The following is a 20,129-nucleotide window of genomic DNA, read 5'->3' as shown; positions in this document are numbered from 1 at the left end:
GAAACCCAAGTTATGGATCCCTTCCCCACCCCTGCCCTGACTCCTTAGGAAATAAAAACAAGTTTGAAGAGGCTTGGTGGCTTCTGGCACTGACTGCCACCTCTTTGGGCTCAGCATTGAGGAGGGGACAGGGGCCTTGGAAATGCCTCTTCACTCCTCAGGTATCCAGGCGGACAGGGGGACCAGCAGCCCTTCCCTTTTCTCCTCTTGAAATGTTCTCGGGGCCCAGAACAGATAACACACCCCCTGGAGCTACTAATATACACTCTGTCCCTTTGGTACTTACATTTTAAGATGAGCCTGGAGGGGACAGTGTTTGATCTGAAGGAGTGGATCTCCAGTGGTGGCGTTTCTGGCACCTTGAGCGAGGGGTGGGTACAGACAGGCAGCCTCCTCCTCTTCCTGCTTCATTTCCCATGCTGGGTAGGGAGTAGACGCACATTTCAGAGTCCTCCATTCAGAAGATCCCTCTCACCCTGTTAACGAAAGTGAACAAGTTACTGGTTTGTGACCTGCTCTTCCTGGGCACCCTCACAGGCTCCCTTGGTCTTGGGAGCAGAGCCGCAGCCAGTCAGAGCCAGCACAGCAAAGCACCGCACATCCAGAGAGAAGTCCTCTTTTTCCTCCTCACGATAATCATCATGGTTGTCATGCACTGGGAAGTTAGTCTAGGCAAGGCCATTTACTTTATCTCAGGGAGAGATTCTGAGATACAAATGAGGTCTCTTCCCCCATCCTCAGGCTTCCCTGTACCTTTTGCCTTCCCCCATCACTGGGGAGCCGGGATAGTGGGTGGGTCTGTTTGCCCTGCCTTCAGGGGAAGGCAAGTACCCCCAACAACAAGAAGTCAACTGGAGAGCTGAATGGGCTTGTGTAAGTCTGAGGCAGGAAGCAAGACTTTCATTTGCAAAAGCCAGACTTTAGTAATTGTTGTTGCTAAAGGAAAGGATTGTGGATACCCATGAATTGGCCCCTGCAGGACACGGAGTGCAGGGCTTTACAGACAGGGAAGAAAGCGGGGGAAAATAGGAACAAGTCCCCCTTTCCACCCAACCTGTAGAAGAAGACAGAAGTTGGACCAGGTAACGGAAAGAGGGGATCAGTGGCAATCAAAACTCTGGGTATGGGCCATGTCCAATATGGCGCCTGAGCCTCAGCTTAACAGTGGCTGAGCAAGGGCTCTGGACAGGTGATTAGAGGCAGCCATATGGCTGGGTACACATCAGTAATGCAGCTGTTGAGAGCTCTTAGCAAAGAAATGAGAAGGTTGGCGGGTAAGATGGCTTAGGGTAGAGGCGAGAAGGCTTAGGGTAGAAGCAAGTAGGCTGAGCTGAGGGGCCATGCAGCCAGCAGCCATGATGGCACAGTGGGCATCAACTGGGCATACCTGTGCCCAGGACCAGCTGTTCCATGTGGGAGGCCTGAGAAGTCAGGGAAATGAACCCCTGAAGAACCTAGATCATTTCCAGGGGAAGGGCCAGCGACAGAGGATGAAAGAATCCTGACTCGGGCTAGAGTTTCCCAAAAAAGATGAGTTTTTTTAGAGCTGGAAGTGGTCTAGAATTTCCAAGCTGAAGTTTTCTGCTATTAACAGAAACCCGAGGTCATGGGCTAAGTTAGATAAATAAAGCAAGTCATACTTTTGCACACTGGAGTCTGTGATTATAACTTTTATGCCCTTTGCACAAATATTTTTATTTCATCCTCAGGGGGAGGATATTACTGGTATTAATAAGCTCATTAATAAGCTCAGATAAGGAGAGCGTGATTTGGAGAGGTTTTAAAGGCCACAAAAGGCCACATAGATTGAAAGTTGAGGGAGATTTGAACTTGGGTTTGTCTAACTCCAAAACCACCGTGTCACCATTTGTCCAAGCCTGGCCTGTGGCAGAATCTATAGGGAGTCATTTAACATAAAGATGTTTCGGTTCCACCCCCAGACTGAAACAGAATCTCTGGGGTGGACCTCCAAATCTGCTTTTTTTACCATCTTCCCCAGAAATTCCGAGGTCCCTTAAAGGCTGAGAATCTCTGATCCCTGCTTTCCTGCTTCCCAGGAGGAACACGTTCAAGTCTTCTAGGGGGAGTGGGGCTTTGGGCCTCCTACCCTCTGCCATTGTCTATTAGGGCTGAAGGTGACTACAGCAGTGGGAAGCCAGTCATCCTTCCCCAAAATATTCCCAAGGGGCTGCCTTGACCCTAGCCAAATGCAGTGTGGTCTGCAGACCACAGGCATCAGGATGACCTGGGAGCTTTTTGGAAATGCAAATTCTCAGGCCACCCCAGCCCTACTGAATCAGAGTCTCTGAGGATGGGACCCAGGTGATGCTAATGCCTAGTTGGAGAAGTATTGCCTTAGAGGCAGGAGTATCTGGATGCTGATGGGCTTCCCAGTAACAGTGAAAATAATAAACTCTTTTCTGGCACATAGTTGCACCAGGCATGGTTCCAAGGACTCAACACATTGCCTCCTCACAGCTCTAAGAGGTAGGACTATTTTTTTTTTAATACATTTATTTATTTATTTTTAATTTTTGGCTGCGTTGGGTCTTCGTTGCTGCGCACAGGCTTTCTCTAGCTGCGGTGAGCGGGGGCCACTCTTCGTTACGGTGTGCAGGCTTCTCATTGCAGTGGCTTCTCTTGTTGCAGAGCACGGGCTCTAGGTGCACGGGCTTCAGTAGCTGTGGCACGCGGGCTCAGTAGTTGTGGCACGCGGGCTCTGTAGTCGTGGCACACGGGCTTAGTTGTGCCGCGGCACGTGGGATCTTCCCGCACCAGAGATCGAACCCGTGTCCCTTCCATTGGCAGGCAGATTCTTAACCACTGTGCCACCAGGGAAGTCCCGAGGTAGGACTATTACTGTCCTTATTTTCAGATGAGGAAGCTCAGGCTCAGAGAGGACAGTGGCTTTTAAAAGGCACGTAGCTACTGAGTGGCAGGCCTGGGACTGGCCTGCAGGTGACCCTGAGTCACGCCCAAAGCCCTCAGGACCAGGGCCAGGAACTTGTTGCACAGACCTCTGTGCAGCCAACAGGCCCACAGAAGTTGGGGCTGAAACTGCTTTCCAGATGGGGGTCTTCTTAAAAGGCAATTTTTTCCTTAAAATCCTTCCGTGACTTAAAACCCGCCCAAGGCGCCGCATGGCTGGCCCTGCTCTAGGCCCTAGCAGGTGGCCAGCCCTCTCTCACCTTGTTTCAACACCTCGTTCATCAGCCCCAACCTCACGAGCTTTTTCTCAGTTCCTTCAGCTCCTTCCCAACTAGAGGCCTTTGTATGTGCTGCTCCTCCTTGTCTGGAATATTGTTTCCTCTTACTCTTCCTTCGTGTGGCCCACTCCTTAAAATTTCCCCTTCAATTTCATTGCTTCACTAGTCCTTCTAGGACCACCCACTGGAAGTAGATCTATTATTTTCTTTTCCTGAGCCTTATTTCTTTCTTTGATAGCAGTGATAATAATTAATTGACTTCTTTATTTGTTATTGTCTCTACTGCTAGTTTGAGAGCCTATAAGGGGAACGACCATGGCTGGGTTATTCACTCTCACTCAGTTCCTGTCAGGCACACAGTAGGTGCTCAATATTCGTTGAAGGGGGGTGTTTCTTCTCCTCAGCCTAGTACAAATTACGACTAGGTTTAGCGTATGTGACAGAAACCCACCTTACTGTGGCTTAACCAGATCAAGGTTTTGTTTCTCTTACGGAATAGTCGTCTGAGGTGGGCAGTGCAGGGCTAGTTCAGTGACTCCTTGATGCCCTGGGGACCCAGACCCCTCTGGCCTGTTCTGTTTTGCCACTCTGCTACCATTTTGACCCCTAGTCTGTTGCCATCATATGACTGAATTCCAGGCAAAAAAAGGGTAAGGGTAAGGGGCAAAAAAATGTGAGCCAGCTGAGTTGGCCATCCATGGGCTTAAACTTACATCTTACTGGCTGGGACTGTGTCAGGTGGCCATGCCCAGCTGCAAGAGAGGCTGGGAAGTTGCTTTATAGCTGGACACATTACTGACCCCCCCAAAAATTGGAGTTCTGCTGGTAAGGAGGAAGGGGAGGATGGATATTGGGAAGGCAGCCAGCAGCGTCTGTTGCAGCTTCTCTGATGGGAGAGAGGATTTGAAGGGGCCTTTGAATCCATTTCTTTGCTCTAGCTCATCAAGTGACTGACTTTATCATAAAGCCATAGAACTTTCCAGATGAAAGGGTCCTTTGAAAGCTTCTAATCCAACCCTTTGCAGTTATAAAGACTGGGGGACTCCGGATCATCTAACTTACGCAAGGCCCCACATGAACCTAATGGCTGAGAGAAGCCGGGGATCGTCCTCCTAGGACTGAGGGGTCTCCTCAGCAAGCCCAGGGCGGGTGATGGCTGGGGGTTTAAGCTTATCAAGTAAAAGCTCAAGACTTAGACATGCAAGTTTTGAAGATATTACAGAATAATCTCTTTTTCATAAAACTTGAACTTTTCCCCCCCCATTTCTTAGGTATATAATGCTAAACAAGAATTTTTTTTTCTGCATTCTGCTTGGTTTTTTTTTCCTCCCAACAAGCTGTCCTTTTTTGGTATGTTTTTTCATCCTTTTCACCAGTAAAATTTATGAGCATTTATTTAAAAGAAAAAAACATTGGAAAAACTGAAGAGAGAAAGAACGATTATACATATGGAAAGCTATAAAGAACCACAGTGAATGTGCTGTGGTTATTGCTTTCTTAAAAAAACAAACTAGGCAGGCAGTTTGGAATGTGAAAGAGTCCTGTGTGAGGGCAGGGCAGGCGGCAGAGGCCAAGGGTGATGCGCTAATGGCTGGGGTCCTGGGAGTCCCGTGAGGTGCTGTCCATTTCCCCCGTCCTCCTCTATCTCCCCTCTGACCACCCCATACAGGGCCAGAGAGAAAATGACTTTACTGAAAAATAAAATTAAAAATTAAAAAGCTTCTTTAGAAAAATAAGAAGGCCGAGTCAGCCACTTAGTACAAACTGAGGGAAAAACCAGTGAACATAGGGCCTGTCAGTGCTTGACAAACTGGTGAGGACATGTTCCTCTTGTGGGTGGTGGCGGGGGTGTGTGTCCTGAAGGACAACTCCAGCCTGTTCGCCTTCAGAGAGTCTCCTTCCCCCAGGATTCGGGACCATCCTTGGGAACGATGATACAAATCTATTTGTTCACCTTGTCCCTCACTAACCTCTCTCCAGGGTCTGCACTCGGCCTCTTGCTCTCTCCTAACCAGCTTTACCAACTTCTGTGGCTCTCATCCACGCACCCACCAGCCCACCTCCCTCAATTCCCCAAAGCATAGCCAAGACCACTGGGTAACATCTCACAAAATTTTACTTGGGAATACAGAAGGGAAATGCAATGTAGAAAATAGAGCACTTAAATTGGATGCTGGAGATTGCTGGCATTGGGGTTGGTGGTTCATGTTCCTTCGTGAGGTAACCCCTACAGCCTTCATTCTCCTTGACCCCCTGCCTGCTCCCACATTGCTGGGGCAGCCCATCCTGCCCCCCAACTGTAGCAATGCACCCTCAAGTGCTCCCCAGCTCCTCTCCCAGGCTCAGGCAGAAGCAAACCTCCCCTTCCCCGTTTTTCCTTCCACACATGGGACATTCCTGCTTAGCTCCTCTCTCTTCTGCATCTCTGTTCTGAGACTTGGGCTCTGACTTGACTTTTCCTAAAGACCCACTGGAGTGCTGCTCCCTCCATGTGACTCTTCCTCCAAAGAAAAATTCTGCCTCCATTCTGGGGACAAACACTGCTAGCTACTTTAAAGCGACAGTTCCACAGCTTCAAAGCAAACAAATAGGCTCTGCTGGACACTCAGTTACGAAAGCAGAACTCAAGGAGGCTGCTGACGGGCCTCCACCTCCTCGTCTTCCACGTCACCCCACCCCCACCCCACAACCCCCTGCTGCAGCTTCAGCAGGATGTGGTCCCTCTCAACCTACACTGCCCTGGGAACACTTACCCACTGCAAACCCCAGGGCCCCTGGGCCCCTGTGGCTCTGTTCTGATCTTCCCACAAACCTGGCGAGCCTCTCTCCACCCTGCCCAGACCTGTCACCATAGCTGTGATTTGTTTGGGGGTAAAAATACAAATGTCCCAGAATCATAAAGTGTCACAGCTGGAAGGGACCATGGAGATCATTCTGACCAACTCCCTCCCTTCATAGATGAGGAAACTGAGGTCCAGGGATGTATAGGGACCTGCCCCAAATCATATGCTGGGTTTGTGGCAGTCTACTTTTACAAGGCATTCCTCTCCCATTTTGCTCTCTTCTGAAGTTAGACAATGTCTGTGTGAGGTGGGTACTTTTTTCTTTCTTTTTCTTTTTTAAAAAATTTTTTATTGGAGTATAGTTGATTTACAATGTTGTGTTAGTTTCAGGTGTATAACAAAGTGAATCAGTTATACATATACGTATCTCCACTCTTTTTTAGATTCTTTTCCCATATAGGCCATTACAGAGTATTGGGTAGAGTTCCCTGTGCGATACAGTAGGTTCTTATTAGTTATCTGTTTTATAGCTGGGTACTTTTTTCAATCACATGTGACAGAAAACCTACTTGAAAAAGCTTGAGGGAAAAAAAAATAGAATTTGTTGGCTCATCCCTAGAGCTGGGGTGGGGGCGGGGCAGCTAGGTCCACCTGAATCGCATGGCCTCAGAGTTGGGAAGGGTGGACCCTCAGGGAAAAAAGGAGATGCTGTTATCAGAAGGAGGAGGTTACTGCGTGGGGCAAATGAGAGATGTCCTTTACAGCCCACCACTTAGCTGCCTCAAATTCCCATATAGACTTCTTTTCCCACATGCACACTTTACCACGTACAGCCTTAAACACACTTGCCAAAGGGGGATAGCTGAAATCTCATCCATCTACTTCATCCAGCCATTCTGACTGCACCCGTTTGTGCTCTCTTCAAAGATCTCCCTTGCCCACTGTCCCCGTTTGATCTCTAATATGGACATGGGGGACTGCCTCTCCTCATGCCGCTTTAACAATCCATTTTCTAGGTTTTGGTTTGGGGGGTCTCTAAGCATTGTCTTAGAGCTTCTGTTGACCATACTTGGGCATTCTCTGGCAACAGGGCTGCCATGGTTAGTTGCCCAGTTTGTGCACTGCACAGAGGTATTCTGCTGAGGACAAGGGATGATGTCTGTCCAGAGCGGGAGGGGTGCCTTTCTCCATTTCACATAAAGGCTCCCCTGGGCTAAAATTTATTGTCTTCTGACAATACAAGTACTTTAAATGCTTAGTAAGTCCATCAGAATGCTTTTTACAGCAACAACAGAAATCCCAATTAATGAAAAGAAAATGAATATTCTTTCATGTTATATAGTCTGAAGGTGGGGCAACAGACTTGACAATATTCGAGAAAGGTACCTCCTTCTCAAGAGTGGGGAAACGTTTTCTAGAAGTTTCCTCACTGGCCTCCCCTCACATCTCATTGACAAAACTGTGGCATGTGCCCACCTCTAAACCAATCACTTGCAAAAGAGAATGAGATTCCTTGAAGATTGTCTTAGACCAATCTTAGAATTTATCCCTAAGCTGGGAATGGGGTGACTTTCCTGAGGGGTGACACCTGCATACAATCTGGGTTTGCTCAGCCAGCAGGAAGGAGGAGGGGATGCTGAATGCTTGTCCATGTGGAAACAGCAGGTCTCCGTCTATTTGCACTCAGGCACTTACCCAGCAACTTGTCCTTGAATCTAGATGCCGGCCTGGTGGTTTCTTTCTCATGCTAATAGGTCTTGGTGCTCTGCCTGTTCCCCCAGCTTTCAGCCCAATGGCCCTCATCCTTTGCCCTTGCTCTGGACCGATGTGAAACATGCCCATGGGTAGAGAGGCAGAGTTGTGGCCCTCTGCCCCAGGTTCCAGTCTAGCAAATCGGTCTTTACCAAAAGGCAATTTTCAGCTTATTGAGGTGCTTTGGAGGGACCCCAGGAATTAGGCTTAATTTCCACCTGAGACCCACATTCCTCTGCCACTGTGCTTTCAGCTGCCTGCCAGTGCTGGCCCTAATTTCATCTTGCAGCATTGAATTAATCTTTTCCAACCTTGCAAGAAAATAGATTATATGACTCTTGGACAACTTAGATTGCTGGCTGGAGGCAGCAAGAGGCCCCTTGGCGAGGCAGTGCCTTCCCCCCACCCCTTTTCCAATGGTCTTGTCTTTTCTGGAAGAAATTCACAAAAGGCCAAGAGTTAGCCAACACACCCTTCAACATGTGTAGTGTGCGTGAAACATTAAAAATTATAGGACCGCTTTCGATTTAGAAATAGAAAAAGAAATATTGTTTTCATAATGCAAACTAAAGAAAGGCTCTACAAAACTTTCTTTCCTAGTGGGGAACAGATTAGAGCAGCTCGAGGGGCTTCCTTGGTGGCGCAGTGGTTGAGAGCCCGCCTGCCAATGCAGGAGACACGGGTTCGAGCCCTGGTCTGGGAAGATCCCACATGCCGCGGAGCAGCTAGGCCTGGGCGCCACAGCTACTGAGCCTGCGCTCTAGAGCCCACGAGCCACAGCTACTGAAGCCCGTGCGCCTAGAGCCCGTGCTCCGCAACAAGAGAAGCCACCACAATGAGAAGCCCGCGCACCACAACAAAGAGTAGCCCCTGATCCCCACAACTAGAGAAAGCCTGTGCGGAGCAATGAAGACCCAACACAGCCAAAAATAAGTAAATAAATAAATAATAAAATTTAAAAAAAGAACAACTCGAGAGCACTGCAGGGCACTAAGAGATGAGGGGGACTATGAGAGATGGGTGAGACCTGGTTCCTGGTCTCAGGAAATGTCTAGTCTCATTGGGGAGACAGAAATAACACTCTAGGGACAATTAAGGAGAAATAAATATCAGTTTGTGCTCAAGAACCAAGCAGTGTGATAAACACCACTTCCCTTCCATCCCTGGCAAAATCCAGTCATTAAGACCCAGATCAAGTTTCACTTTCTTGGTAAAGTCTTCCCTGGACACTCTTGGATGGGCCCATAGTTCTGAGTCCATACCCCTACTGGTACTTTTCACTTCGCATCACAGGAAATGCACTGCTCAGGTCTCCTACAGCAAGGAGAGCAGCCCAGTGAGTGTCTTGTATGTTTAATCCTGTCTTGGTGACAGCTTCTTGGAGACCTGTTAGAGAACCAACATGTTGGTTAATTACTTCTGTCTTTCCCACTAGACTGTGAGCTCTCTCAGCTCCCTGACAAGTCAGTGGGGAGGGTCACCGTGGTATGATGTGGCCACACTTCCCACGGGCTGTTCCCAGCTGGTGAATGAGCACAGTGTGGCACTAGTACCAGCATTCCTATAGGACGTAGGGCTCCCTGAACTGCAATGTTGGCTCCAAGATTCAGAACTGCACTGCTGCCTGAGTTCCTCCTGCCCAATCCTCTCCCAGGTGTCAGACCTGCAACGAGGTGGAGGCTCTTCTCTCTCCCCTTTATCCTTCATGGATGTGTCTCCCCATGAATCTCTTGCATGCTTAATCCTGTCTTGTTGACCCACAGCTTCTTGGAAAACCTGAGAGGACACAAGTTAGTTGGATACTTCTGTCTTCCCCGTTAGACTGAGTTCTGTGAGATCAGGGACCCACCCGTCTGCTTCGGGCATCATCTCAGGGTGGAGCACAGGACCTGGCCCAGAGGATGAATGAGCAAAGAGATGAACATTCGGAGAAGGGGCAGGTAGGTGAGAGAGAAAGAAGCCAGAGGAAGCCTCAGGGAGGTGGTAAGCCTTGCCTGGGGTCTGGAGGGCAGGAAAGGCTGCCAGAGTAGAAAGGAACAGTCTTCATGGAGGTTCAACATCTGTTGAGGATAGATTCAGTGTTTTATCATCTTCCCAGAGCTATGCTCAGGAGAGAGTTGTGGGTAAATGTAATGGGGTCACTCTGCCTTGGCATAGGAAGGTTGGCCCGTAGGAGGTGGGCTGGGGAGGCAGAGGGAACAGATGGAAACCAGAAAGGGCCACCTTGGTTGTTGGCAGTGCCCAAGCCTGAGGCCCTGACACAGAGCAGGGCCCCCAGATGCTGCTGGGGAACCACTGGGGCCCCTGTGGATTAGGGCGGATTTGTGTTAGATGTCTCTGCAATGAGGTCAGCATCCAGAGCCAGAGCAATTCCCCTTTGTGAATTCCAGTTTCTCCTATACAATGTGCAGTCCCAACAGGGTTCTGGCCCTGGTTCCCACCACCGCACTTTCTACTCAGAGGACATCTGGTTGCAGTTCCCATCAAGGGCAACCCTTGATCCCAGAGACCTAGAGCAGTGGGGGTGGAGGGAAGCTTCTGCTTCTGTGCTGTGGCCTGATTCCCACAAGGCCACCGAGACTGGTAAGAGTGGGGCCGGGAAGTTTCCTTCATGGGGTTGTACCCTAAAGGTCAGGCGGCCCTGGACAAAGCCCGTGTGGTGAGGAGCCAGCAAATCTGGGAGCTGGCTGGGGTCCCAGAGGGTCCCATCTTGCTCTCTCATAGGAACAAAAGAGCTGGTGCTCAGGGACGTGGGAGAAGAGGACACCTCAAGTGAGGCTGCAGCTGGTGTGGCTGCTCCAGAGTCCTGGCTCCTTCTCCATTGCCGGGTCAGTAAACAGGACCATAGGGTCGGTGGGCTGCAGGGCTCTGGGCAATCAGGGTTCCAGCTGGGAGGCCTCAAGCCCTAGCTGACCCTCAGGCCCAGGATGGCCCCTCATGGCCAGGGCTTGAGGCCTGGCTTATCTCTCCAGCTGTCCTGTTCCCTGCCACTTTATCAGGGAGGGTGGGTAGGTGTCAGAGCTCGGAACTCCCACCTCTCCCTCCCCGTGGGATAGAGCCCAGGTGCAAGTAGAAGGACAACTCTTGGGCACAGCCAGGAGACCTCTGTCCTGGGAGAGTTTAAAAGGCCCCAGGACCTTCTCCACCTCAATTGACCTTCCCAACTGGCTGCAGCATGCAGGGGCTGCTGATTTTGAGTGTGCTGCTAGGGGCTGTCCTTGGCAAAGAGGACTTTGTGGGGTAGGAGCATGGAGAGGAGGGGGTGCTCAGAGGGGAGATAGGGAGGACTCAGCCCCCAGCCAGCATCTGGAGGAGATGGACAGACAGACACATGGGAAGATGGTCAGAGAGGAGCAGACTAGCACATCCTGGAAGGCAGGCTGACCGGGGACCAGGACTGAGAAGGGGTCAGGTCTCTCAGGACAGCCTCTTGAGCCCTGGAAAATATCTGAGCCCTGAGGAGGACTTTTCAGAAGAGGAGGCAGGAGGAGGCCTAGCTAGCTTTAGAGAGAAAGAGTCTTAAGCTGGGATGGGGACAGCAGCAGTGTCCAGAAGGTTCCAAGGAGCCCAGGCCTCCCATTGCTAGGATCCCTTGTGCTTCCCCTGCTCAGCCCAGAGGACCGGGGCCCAGCCACCCTCCTCCCACCTGGGGAGCACACATGGTCAGTAGGAGCTGCTCAGGCCCTCAGTCTCCCCTCCTGCTCTGCCCAGGCACCAGGTGCTCCGAATCTCTGTGGCCGATGAAGCCCAGGTGCAGACGGTGAAGGAGCTGGAGGACCTGGAGCACCTACAGGTTAGAGGATGTGGGAGCTGCCCTGAGGCCCCAGGGTACGTCTCAGGGCAGATGGGCTCGCCTCAGACCCCCGCCTACCTGGGGCCAAATGGGGCCTGGGCTCTCTATCCCCAGCCACCCAGGAGGGAGCCATGGGACTGATCCCTGTTAGGAAGTGACTTAAACCTCCCAGTGCCTGAATCTTGCTGCCTTTGAGCGTCTGAGCAAAAGGGCCCCCCACACTGCCCCAACTTCTAGTTCTTCTCTCTCCCTTGCTGCCTCAAAGCCTCTCCACTCTGCTTCCTGGGCCATTTCCCTGACCAAACTGGACTTTGTCCAGCACCCAGGGATTCCCTTCATCCTCTTCCCCTAACAGCCATGCCCCATCCCCAATTATCTGGGAAATTCTGGTGCCAACACCCCCTCCCAGGCAGACCCTTTCCCAGCCCGCTGTGACCGTGGCTCTTGTCCTCCACAGCTGGACTTTTGGAGGGGCCCTGCCCAGCCAGGCTCCCCCATCGACATCCGAGTGCCCTTCCCCAGCATCCAGGCTGTCAAAGTCTTCCTGGAAGCCCGTGACATCAGATACACAGTCATGATAGAGGACGTGCAGTCGCTGCTGGACGAGGAGCAGGAGCAGATGTTCGCCTCCCAGAGCTGGGCCCGCAGCACTAACACCTTTAACTATGCCACCTACCACACCCTGCAGGAGGTGAGGGACCCCGGGGGCCGCCCTCCACAAGCACCGAGCTCTTCCTCAGACAGGCAGAACGCGCCAGAGCCAGCCTGAGCGTGCGTGACATCTGCTCTGTCACCGTGTGGCCTCAAGGCTCTGGGTCGTGGCTCCTCCGCATTCAGGGCTCACAGCAGGCTCGCTAACAGAGCTGCTAAGGGAGGCATCCAGGTGCCCGGAAGCCATGAAGGCAGCCTTCCCTCCTCTGCCTCCTCAGATCTATAACTTCATGGACTTGCTGGCGGCCGAGCACCCAGAGCTTGTCAGCAAGCTCCAGATCGGCAGCAGCTACGAAGGCCGTCCCATCTACGTGCTGAAGGTAATGGGCACCTGAAAGTGGATGTACGTGAGCACATCTGCAAGACTGGGCACCCACATCTGTGCGTAGGCACCCATGGGTGAGCCCAGGGTTACAGGGAACACACTGTTATATGGACTCCCTGTGTAGCATAGGTGTGTGCATACCAGTACACACACAATTTAAACTTTTAGGTGACGCAAGTGTTTCCAATTAAGTGTCACATTGTGGAAAGTATCCCAGAGTCTGGTAGTCCAGATAAAATGTTTTGTTTGTGACCTCCGACAGAGAACTATGTATGGGCATTGGAACATGGTGGGGCCAGAAAGTCTGGCTGAGTCATATTTGCGCCAAGCTTGAGCTGAGGGCAGGAGGCAAAGCTCTGCAGGATCCCGGTCCAGACCCACTCCCACATCCCACCTGAGTGATGGTCCCACAAACAGAGCCTCAACCTGAGATACCAGAGAGCAGACAGCCTCTGGGTTGGGGTGCACTCCCCTTCAAGGAGGTGAGACAGGTCCCCAGCTGAACTATTTCCTGCTCTTCTCATCCAGTTCAGCACCGGGGGGAACAACCGTCCAGCCATCTGGATTGACACGGGCATCCATTCTCGGGAGTGGGTCACCCAGGCCAGTGGGGTCTGGTTTGCAAAGAAGGTAAGCCTGCGGAAGTGAGGATGCTCTCGCCTGGTAGGGCATTGGTATCCAAGGCCCATAGAAACCCTGGCTCCTGCTTCCATCCAGAAGCAATGACCACAGAGGGAGGTTGAGGGCAGGCATCCATTGCTCTAGCATGGCAGATTCCTGGCCTGGCCCGCTCTGCCCCTCTGCTCCCTAACCTCCACCAGATCACACAAGACTATGGCCAGGACCCGACTTTGACTGCCATTCTGGACAACATGGACATATTCTTGGAGATCGTCACCAACCCTGATGGTTTTGCCTTCACCCACAGCAAGGTACAGGCCTTCTCCTCTTCTTGGGGAAAGCAGGGTGGGCCTCTGTCCTCTGAGCCCCACAAGCTACTCACCCCTAATCTCAACCCCCAGAAGTTGAGAGAGGGACAAACAGACCTGTCCTCCTAGACTAGGGGTTCTTGACCTTGGCATTCTTGACATTTGGGGCAGATAATTCTTTGTGTGTTGGGGGCTGTCCTGCGCAAGCAGCATCCTGACCGACTCAAGCCCCCAGATGAGACAACTGAAAACATCTTCAGATATTGCCAAATGTCCAGGTTGTGGGGGACAGAGTTTTCCCCAGTGGAGACACACTGCCCAGACCTTCTTCCCTGGTTCTACTTTATGTCTATGGGACAGCATGCTACCAATCAATTTTGTAAGGGGCTGCGGGCGGTGGGGGGCGGCGGTTGCCACATGCCTTCCTCTTTCTGCCAGTAGAACCCTCTGGCCAAATGCCATCCATTGTCTCCTCCATTTTCCTTCAGCCAAGAGCCCCCTTTGCAGACCTTCCTCCCTGACAACCAGTTGAAAGTGGTTTCTGATTCCATACCGTGTCCACACCCAGGATCCGGATTGGGGCTCTGTGTTGATTGTGGCCTCTGTCAGGTGGCTGATCACTTTTCCTTTCTCAGAATCGATTGTGGCGCAAGACTCGATCCCTGACGTCGGGCTCCACCTGCATTGGGGTGGACCCCAACAGGAACTGGGACGCTGGCTTTGGGAGTAAGGCCCAGTGTGGTTTGGGGAGCAGGGATGGGACGCCCCAGAATGGCTTCTTACTGTCCTTTGTCCTGTCACCCCCCAACCCTCTCCTGCCGCAGCAGTGGGGGCATGTGGGTAATGTTGGCCTCTCCTCCAAGGTGCACAGTGAGGAAGGTGGCCCTCTGAGATCTGCTTGTCCCTTTCCTGTAAAGTCCTTCCCAATGGAACTGAGGTCTGAAACCAATCTATGGGTTTTCTAGAGTAACTTCAGCTCCTTCCCTCTGTGGTCACTTCACTGCAGGAACTGGTGTCGCTTGAGGAGCCCTTCTTACCTCTCTGGGCATGTCCATCAGCTTTGTCCAAGTTTGGCTGGGGAAGGAGGCAGGACCCCCAGCTTATAAAAGGCTTCTGCTCTTTCCTTATCCGGGGTGGGGGTGAGCCCTCCTGCATCTCAACTCATGCAAAGACCAGAAGCCATGGAAGCCACACTGTTTGGGTGTAAGGAATGCCAACTCTCCCCTCCCACAGAGGCGGGAGCCAGCAGCAACCCCTGCTCGGAGACTTACCGTGGCAAGTTTGCCAATTCCGAAGTGGAGGTCAAGTCCATCGTGGACTTTGTGAAAGACCACAGGAACATCAAGGCCTTCATCTCCATCCACAGCTACTCCCAGCTCCTCTTGTATCCCTTTGGCTACAAAAAAGAATCACCTGCAGACAAGGATGAGCTGGTATGTGCTGATCCCTGCTTGCCTCTCATCCCAGAGGCAGCTTTGGGCAGGCCTGGGTTTTTATCCATCAAACCTGCTTAAGGCACGAGGCCCTACACTGTGCCTAGCACCCCCTTCTCCTGTGGACCCCTGATGGCTTGAGAAGACCAGCAGGGCAGACTAGCCTTTCTGTCTGGTAAGCTGAGGCACAGAGTGGCTGAGTCACTTCTGTCACATGACAGAGGAAGGGGGTAGGGGTGGACTTTGAGCTTGTACCACAAGTTTAAACTTGGAGCTGCATGGTGACCAAAGGGCAGTGAAGTACCAGCCAGACATCCCACAAGGTCACATACTGCTGAGTTCCTGGGGCTGACCCTGCAGGGCCCAACAGGTTCCATGCTCTCTGCTGGGGGCCAGCTTCTGCCCCTGGGTCATCCTGCCAGCCCCCAGGATACCCTGGCCCTGCGGTTCTGGGGGTCTGGCATTGCTGGCCATGACAAGCAGTCTTGCTTGGCGTTTTCTCCAGGATCAGGTGGCTAGGTCTGCTGTTGAGGCCCTGACCTCTCTGTATGGGACCAAGTTCAAGTATGGCAGCATCATCACAACAATTTGTAAGTAGGTGCATTGTCTCTGTGGGTGGTCTGGGAGGAAGCTCAGCTGGCTTTCCCCGCCAGAGGGAGTGTCCCTCCTGGAGGAGGTAGCCAAGGGTTCCCCAACCTGGGAGCACGGGCGAGGAGAACAGCCCTGGCCATGCCTGAGTACTGCTGGCTTGGTGGGCAGCGGGGCCCTTTCCTCATGTGAACTCTGCCTTCCTCGATACCTTCAGACAAACCCTTCAGTTCCTCTGAGAACTCTTATCTTGGGGTTAAGTTCAGCTTCATGCATGGAGGGGGTAGAGAGTTCTGCTAGCCTTTGTATTGTAGATCCCTAAGAAATTCAACTTAAAAAATACCCTTCCTCCAACGCCCTTCAGTTAGAGAATATATCCTATCTTTTCCTAGCTTACTTATCCATGCAATGCCCCTGAGAGGAGGACTGCTACATCAACATGGAATTAAGTCAACAAATGTTTACTGAACACCTAGGATACACCAGGCCTTGTTTTGTGTGCTTGGGATACAGTTGGGAATAAAAATAAGCAAAGATCAGGAAACCTCCATTCTAGCCAGCCATGACAATAAACGTGAATAAGGAAATGATACGATGTGTTAGGTGATAAGTGCTGGGAGAAAAAGAACTACTAGGACAGGGTGAGGGAACTCAGGAGTACTGGGGGTGGAAGCAGGGCAGGTGGACTGAAGCGTAGGCCTCATTGAGAGAGTGAAATTTGGGCAAGTGTTGAAGGAAAGGAGGGATGGAGCTAAGAGGCTATTTGAGGAAGAGCCTTCCAGGCAGAGGAATCTTCTAGAACAAAGGCCCTCCCGTGTGCCCTGACTTGGCGTGTGTGGGAACGGCAGGAAGAGCACAGAGACCCAGTGGCTGCAGCAGAGACAGGTGGCGGGGATGGCGGTGGGGGGGCGGCGTGAGGTTGCGGTGTTCAGATCCCATTGAGCCCTGAAGAGACACAGCCAGCTTGTGGCTGACAGGAGGTGAGAGTACTGAAGGAGCAGGGGACAGGGACACACCTCAGACTTCCTGCCCCGAGTGCCCAGTTCTGGGGGGTGAGTGAGTCACAGTCTCACCTGGGGCTGGCCTTACTTTTGGACTCCAGGCCTTCTTTGGAAACTGTTTTAACCCTGAGTCAAAAGGTTTTCGCTTTGTTCAATATTGTGGAGTTAAATTCTGATATGCAGCCACCTCCCTCTCCCCTGCGCGATTCTGCAGCAGCTTTGATACCTACTGCAAATCTGTCTGCAAAAGACAGACAAGGGGCTTTTGCTTTGACTCTGACCCTTGCACTTTCCCCCTGTAGACTAGCATCCGGGGGACAGTCCTGGTTACCCAAGTGGGCAACTCTGGTATATTTGGGGGCTTGACCCAAGTGGCTGTTAGATGGAGGCGGCTTTCAAAATCGTGGGAGCTTCCTTGCATGACCCAGTGAGAGGAGAACCATTGCTGGTCCGCTTCTCTGGGCCTCTTGGACTAAGACCCTTCAGGGGAGCTTCTTGGGAGGAAGCCAGGCTGCTTGGTCAACAGTAGGAACTTAGCAGATGCTGACTCCAGTCAACACTGCACGAGGCTCTGGGCTTTGGACCATTAGCCCAGCCCATGCAAATGTTTTCAAGTGAGTGACCTTTGTTCTGCCGGTTCTGCTCCTGCCCCAGACCAAGCCAGTGGAGGCACCATTGACTGGACCTACAACCAGGGCATCAAGTACTCCTTCACCTTCGAGCTCCGGGACACCGGGCGCTATGGCTTCCTGCTGCCGGCCTCCCAGATCGTCCCCACGGCCCAGGAGACATGGCTGGCGCTTCTGACCATCATGGAGCACACGCTGAATCACCCCTACTGACCCGGCCCTTCAGCGCTGTCTTCCTCCTCCTCTCCGGCCCCACCCAGGCAGCCAAATAAAGTTTGAGTGTACATGGACCAGAATGGGGCTCATGTGTGGGAATGCATGTGGCATGTCTGCCTTTTCAAGCTGTGGCAGAAGTGATTTAGTTCCTGCAGGTCTCACTGGAAACGTGTGGGTAGTTGGACTAGATGACCCTTAAACTCCCCTGCATTCCAAGGTCCTGTGAAGTTGTATCCAAGTGGCGTCTGTTTTAATTAGACCACCCTGAGCTCAGCTCGTCAGTGGGGTGATTTGTTCATACCTTAGGAGCAAGCAGCAGCCACAGCTGCTAACCAAATGCCCGGCACCCTGCAGTGGTGAGGAATTCAGCTTGTACAATAGTGTAGCTGGTTGGATCCATTCATCTACAAAGGCAATAACCCTGAGTAAGAACTAGAATAATCCTGGTGGCCAGTGTTGTCCCAAATCAATGTTGCAGCCAGGCAAAACAAATTTCTAAAGAGCAAAATATGGTCTCCCACTCCTAATTAAATTGGAAGAAAACAATTGGGTTAAATGGAATCATTTACTGAATATAAAGAACAAACACCAATCCCAGGGCATTTTATTAATTGAAGTGTATCAGGAAGACTTTGCCTTTAGAGACAGAAGTAGTTTACTTCTCACTGCCCCATCCTTTCTAGCATCTCCTGCTACATTGTCTCCTCTTTCACTCACCACCACTCATTATCGTTAGCAAAATTTCTCAAACATAAGGCTCTCCTCTCCCTCCCCATACCCTCCACAGCTCCTAGAATTTGGCTTCCCTCCCTTGGCTTGGTGATTCTGGTGGCTGTGATATCACACTTAGTGGCTAGCACCACAGCACATAGCATATATCTCAACTTTTTTTCAAAGCAAGAATCTACATTCCGTTTCTTCCAAATCTCTTAAGGTGTGACTGTCAAGCATGGGGTTCCTCCCACTGAAGTTGCTGGGAAGTGGATGCGGGGTGGCTTGGTAGCTTCCCAAATAGGGGGGCTGGGGTAAGGATGGCAGCCTCTCCCTGTATCAGCCAGATGAAGTATCACAATGCATCCAACTCCACTGACTTAAAATCTGTGTCTTTTTTCACATAAAATAGCCTGAAGATCAAACGCTTTTTTCTTTTCTTTTCTTTTTTTAAGGGCCCACTGGGGAATTTTCATCTTGGAGGTTTTTTATAATTTTTAATTTTCTAAAATTGAGGTATAGTTGATTTACAGTATATATTAGTTTCACATATACAGCATAGTGATTCAAAATTTTTATACATTATACTCCATTCATTTTTTTATTTTAATTTTTTTTTGCTACCAAACATTCTAAAAAACAAAAAGAATGAGGTTGACTATACATATAGTACACATAAAGTTATACATATATAAGTTTATGACGCAAGGTTAAATGGTGTTTCAGTCTTTACAGAAGGATGATCTAAAGATTTTATGACACTTCCTTCAAGTTATCTTTTAGGAACCATTTCCCTTCAATTTATGTAGATAAGCTGAAACCCACTGTAATGGCTCAGTTTGGGCAAGTAAAAAAAAACAAAACTGATCTTACTGTTTAGTAAAGACTGATAAGTGAAAAAATATTAAGTTAGCAAGACAATATATCATTTTACAAAATTGGATTACTTAGGCTTCAAGGGTAGAATTGCTTAATTTAAAATAAACTGTACTCCCTGATAGCAGAGACCACTTGATTTGGCATTCAATCTCCAAAACCATCAACAGTACTTGACATACAGATACCCAATAAATATTTGTTGAATGGATGTTCTCCACATATACTAGAGAACTTATAAATTTTATAATCTTTATTTTGTAGGCTTGCAAGTCATTCTGAATTTCCCTGAGTTGTAGTTTAGAAAGTAAGGCTCTGAACAAGAAAGAGTCTTAAGAAAGGTGAAAAGACAGGAGTAAAGCACCAGAATGAAAATTCCATGAGGGCAGGGATTGTGCTGTTTTGCTCAACACTCAATTTCTACTGGTTGGCCAAGTACATGACACATAGTAGGCACTTAATAAATGCTTGTTAAATGGAGACATGGAAGTCATTAACATTTCTTTTTCTATTTTCAACTACAGGAAGAACTTTCCATTTTGTTTGCAGATACATAGTTTTACAGATCTATGGGTAAAAAAATTTTATAAATAAAATCATAAAGCTAAAAGAAACAAAAATTTTAGAAAATAATGTGGTGTATATGAAAAAGTATTAATAACCTTGAGGGGAAAAAAGCTCTTATAAGTAAAAGGGGTTTTAAAAAAAGACTAACATTTCAAAAGAAAAATAGGCAATTCCCAAAAGAAGAAACACAAAAAGCCAATAAATGAAAGATACTGATTCTCTGAGTAATTTTTTTTGTACATTAAAGAAAAATATATTATTTTTCTCCCATCAGATTGACAAAGAATAAAAAGACTGACAACTCAGTATTATCAAGAGTATGAAGAAATGAGACCTGTCATATACTGCTGGTGGGAGGATAAATTTACACCGCCTTCCTGGAGGGGAATTTGGCATATAAATAAAAAATTTCAACGTATTGACACTTTGACCCAGTAAGTCCACTTGGAGGAATTTATTTTATAAAAATATTTTGAGAAGTTCAGATAAACATATGTACAAGGTTGTAAAAAAGTTAAATTAAAAGGAAAAGAAGCTAGATAGATACCAGTATTGATATGGCTATTACCCATTTACATAATGGAATATCGGGAAGCCATTGTAGTCTGT

The 20,129-nt window shown here is 49.8% G+C and overlaps 1 protein-coding gene across 1 annotated transcript; it reads left to right on the top strand.

Annotated features, from left to right (window-relative positions):
- The first annotated feature begins 8,645 nt into the window (after nt 1-8,645).
- Nucleotides 8,646-17,446, top strand: CPA1 (carboxypeptidase A1). Its single transcript, XM_059933397.1, has 12 exons — nt 8,646-8,674; nt 9,505-9,681; nt 10,466-10,569; nt 11,453-11,534; nt 11,992-12,225; nt 12,464-12,565; nt 13,099-13,200; nt 13,392-13,502; nt 14,135-14,225; nt 14,733-14,932; nt 15,438-15,522; nt 17,176-17,446. The coding sequence occupies exons 2-12, from the start codon at nt 9,643-9,645 to the stop codon at nt 17,361-17,363; spliced, it is 1,338 nt and encodes a 445-aa protein (XP_059789380.1). The 5' UTR covers nt 8,646-8,674; nt 9,505-9,642; the 3' UTR covers nt 17,364-17,446.
- Nucleotides 17,447-20,129: the final 2,683 nt, after the last annotated feature.

The sequence above is a fragment of the Balaenoptera ricei genome, chromosome 9 (assembly GCF_028023285.1).
Source record: "Balaenoptera ricei isolate mBalRic1 chromosome 9, mBalRic1.hap2, whole genome shotgun sequence".
Lineage (NCBI taxonomy): Eukaryota > Metazoa > Chordata > Mammalia > Artiodactyla > Balaenopteridae > Balaenoptera > Balaenoptera ricei.
This window is presented reverse-complemented; position numbering and strand designations above follow the sequence as displayed.

Coding starts and splice junctions, on each gene's coding strand:
- CPA1 (XM_059933397.1), top strand. CDS start 9,643: ATGAATGAGCAAAGAGATGAACATTCGGAGAAGGGGCAG. Junction 10,570..11,452: donor GGCTCCTTCTCCATTGCCGG/GTCAGTAAACAG, acceptor TGCTCTGCCCAG/GCACCAGGTGCTCCGAATCT. Junction 15,523..17,175: donor CAGCATCATCACAACAATTT/GTAAGTAGGTGC, acceptor CTCCTGCCCCAG/ACCAAGCCAGTGGAGGCACC.